This window comes from Littorina saxatilis, linkage group LG12 (genome assembly GCF_037325665.1).
Source record: "Littorina saxatilis isolate snail1 linkage group LG12, US_GU_Lsax_2.0, whole genome shotgun sequence".
Classification (NCBI taxonomy): Eukaryota; Metazoa; Mollusca; class Gastropoda; order Littorinimorpha; family Littorinidae; genus Littorina; species Littorina saxatilis.
The window spans coordinates 42,736,872-42,739,947 of record NC_090256.1 but is presented as its reverse complement, the minus strand read 5'-3'; the positions used below and the strand labels follow the sequence as shown (position 1 = coordinate 42,739,947).

The 3,076-nt window shown below is 42.5% G+C and overlaps 1 protein-coding gene across 1 annotated transcript in view; it reads left to right on the top strand.

Annotated features, from left to right (window-relative positions):
- Positions 1-535: 535 nt before the first annotated feature.
- Positions 536-3,076, top strand: part of LOC138981989 (calcitonin gene-related peptide type 1 receptor-like) — a 21,249-nt gene continuing 18,708 nt past the window's right edge. The window contains exons 1-2 of the mRNA XM_070355190.1: positions 536-694; positions 1,164-1,314. Coding sequence (XP_070211291.1) covers positions 623-694; positions 1,164-1,314 — 223 coding nt within the window. The 5' untranslated portion in view covers positions 536-622. The remainder of the gene's footprint in view (positions 695-1,163; positions 1,315-3,076) is intronic.

The following is a 3,076-nucleotide window of genomic DNA, read 5'->3' as shown; positions in this document are numbered from 1 at the left end:
ATCCTTATATCAAGACAGGTTTTTTTAATTTTTACAGAAAAAAACCCACACAAACGCACACATTGATGCAAGGTTGCCTCGAAAGCATCTGTAAGAATCTGAAACAACACTCAAGTACACAGTCATACACAAGAACCAGCTTTAATTCCTGAACGGACATATACCGTAGATCAAAACTGTGTTTTTTTTAATTGCTTTTTTTTTTAACCAAACAAACACACACACACGCACACATTGTTACAGGGTTGACTCGAAAGTATCTGTGAGAATCTGAATAAACACTTTAGTACACAGTCATACACAAGGACCAACTTTATTCCTGACCGGACATAGTCCTTAGATTAAGACTTACACACACACACACACACACACACACACACACACACACACACACACACACACACACACACACACACACACACACACACACACACACACATAAATTATAACAGAACAAACATGTACAAACGCACATATTGTTACAGGGTTGCCTCGAAAGTATGGATCTGTGAGAACTTAAAACAAATTCTGTGTGTGTGTTGTATGTAGGTCACTGCGCAGCCAACACCGCATCAAGCTGCACGTGTGTCTCTTCATCAGCTACGTGCTTACCAACGTGCTCATGTTGATGTGGGAAGCCATATTCGTCCATAACATGCTCACCAGGGGCGACTCCATGATCCAGGAAAACTCCGTGAGTCGCTCGCCTTAAAGCTGAAGGCTGTCGTTAAAACTGTGACAGCAATGTCTACATTTTAATACACTCGGCGAGTAGATATTTTGCTGGGCTGTTGTTGTTGTTGTTGTTGTTGTTGTTGTTGTTGTTGTTGTTGTCTTTTTTAACATCCCAATTCAACGCTGGGAAACAAGTGAAGTTGCAAGGCACAAGCGAATCGAGCGAGCCTTTTTAAAAAGATGGTTCGCTGCTGCTGCTGCTGCTGCTGCTGCTGCTGCTGCTGCTGCTGATGATGATGATGTGGGTACGAGGAGTAGGAGCATGATGATTAAATATAAATACGTTTTACCGACCTCGAATACGTTGTGACGTTGACGATAACGATGAGGGCAGCAGTTGAAACGACAAGGACGACAACAACATAAACGACGACGACAACGACGATAACTCAAACAACTATGATAACAATGATGATCAATATCCCCAGGTTGGCTGTCGCGTCCTACACGCCCTGACTCGCTACTCGTGGACGACGAACTTCATGTGGATGTTCCTGGAGGGTCTGCATCTCTACCGTCTGATGGTCCACGCCTTCGCCGTGCCTCGCTCTTTGCTGCCTTTCTACATCAGTGGATTCAGTGAGTGCTTGTACTTAGTAAAGCTGAACAGTACGATACAATTTGTTTTAATTTTTTTGCCCAGCACATCATTGTGGGGCTTTTAATCAATAACACTCACAATGAAATATCATCCATCCTTCAAAATTTACCACTCAAAGCTAATGGGCGGTTCTGGTGAGGTTATGCCCCCTCTTTCTTTCGGCTGGTAACTGGCGTCACCTCACGGCAAGATCACACGAGACAGGAAAAAAAAACTTGCATTGGTCCAAAATAGCATATCGGTTTGGTAACAGTTCGTGTGTAAGTCGTGCATTTTATACGGTAAACAGACAATGGTCGGTTCTGGTGAGGTTATGCCCCTTCTTTCTTTCGGCTGGTAACTGGCGCCACCTCGCGGCAAGATTACAGGAGCTGTCTCGCGTTATCACCCCAGAAGCGCTGATTAGTTGTCTTTAGACAAAAAGAGGGGACACAATGCAGCTCTGATCCATCTTTTGTTACCCTGGATACTGTCCCCTGATATGTGTGTGTGTGTGTGTGTGTGTGTGTGTGTGTGTGTGTGTGTGTGTGTGTGTGTGTGTGTGTGTGTGTGTGTGTGTGTGTGTGTGTGTGTGTCCCACCCATCCGACCTACCAAAGTACCGGCACGGTTGTCTTTCCGTTATTGCCCACAATCAGCAGTAGTGATTACTTCGGCACGGTTGGCCTAGTGGTAAGGCGTCCGCCCCGTGATCGGGAGGTCGTGGGTTCGAACCCCGGCCGGGTCATACGTTACCTAAGACTTTAAAATTGGCAATCTAGTGGCTGCTGGCATAATGGGGTTAGTGCTAGGACTGGTTGGTCCGGTGTCAGAATAATGTGACTGAGTGAGACATGAAGCCTGTGCTGCGAGTTCTGTCATGTGTGTGGCGCACGTTATTTGTCAAAGCAGCACCGCCCTGATATGGCCCTTCGTGGTCGGCTGGGCGTTAAGCAAACAAACAAACAAACAAACCTACCAAAGTCCCCCTCTCACGTCCCTATTATACGCCCGAGCTGTTCAGTGTAAAATACAATCTTTCACCATGTCTTGCTTTCTGGAGAAGTGACACTAGGTTCAATGTATGCAGTCAGACTGAAGAACCGCTGGGGCTTTTTATGGTGACACGCGAGTTCTTACTTTTCTCCCTGATACGTGAAACTGCTGCCTTTCTACATCAGGATATAATTTATAAAATGGTATGATTTTGTTATATGGTATGATTATATGTTATATATTTTGGATCTTCCAAAATCATCTCACCTGAGTAAAATATATTATCTTATGTAGACCAAAGGCAGTGATACATATCCATGGCTATCATTTATGAAACAGTTGTTACAAGTTATTGGATTTGATCATGTGTGGAAAAATCAGTTTACTTTTAATGTGAAAAGGCTTAAATACGTTATATGTCAAAAATTGAAACTCCAGTATATACAATTCTGGAAAGGTCAAATAAGTAGTTTACCCAAGTTCAATTTGTATCAAAGAATAGTAACAAATTATAAAACTGAATCATATCTTTATGCACACGTACACAACAAAGAAAATATAAACAGTTCTTGTGTACATTAAGAATAAGTGCCCACGACCTGAACATTTAAACGGGTACATACAGCAACTAGAGAAATAGTTTATGTGAAACATGCAGAGTTATAGAAGATGAAATACATTTTGTAGATAATTGCATACAAAACAACCATTTTCGAAACATTTTCATGAGTGAAATTAATCAACCTAAAAATTCATATGATGTACC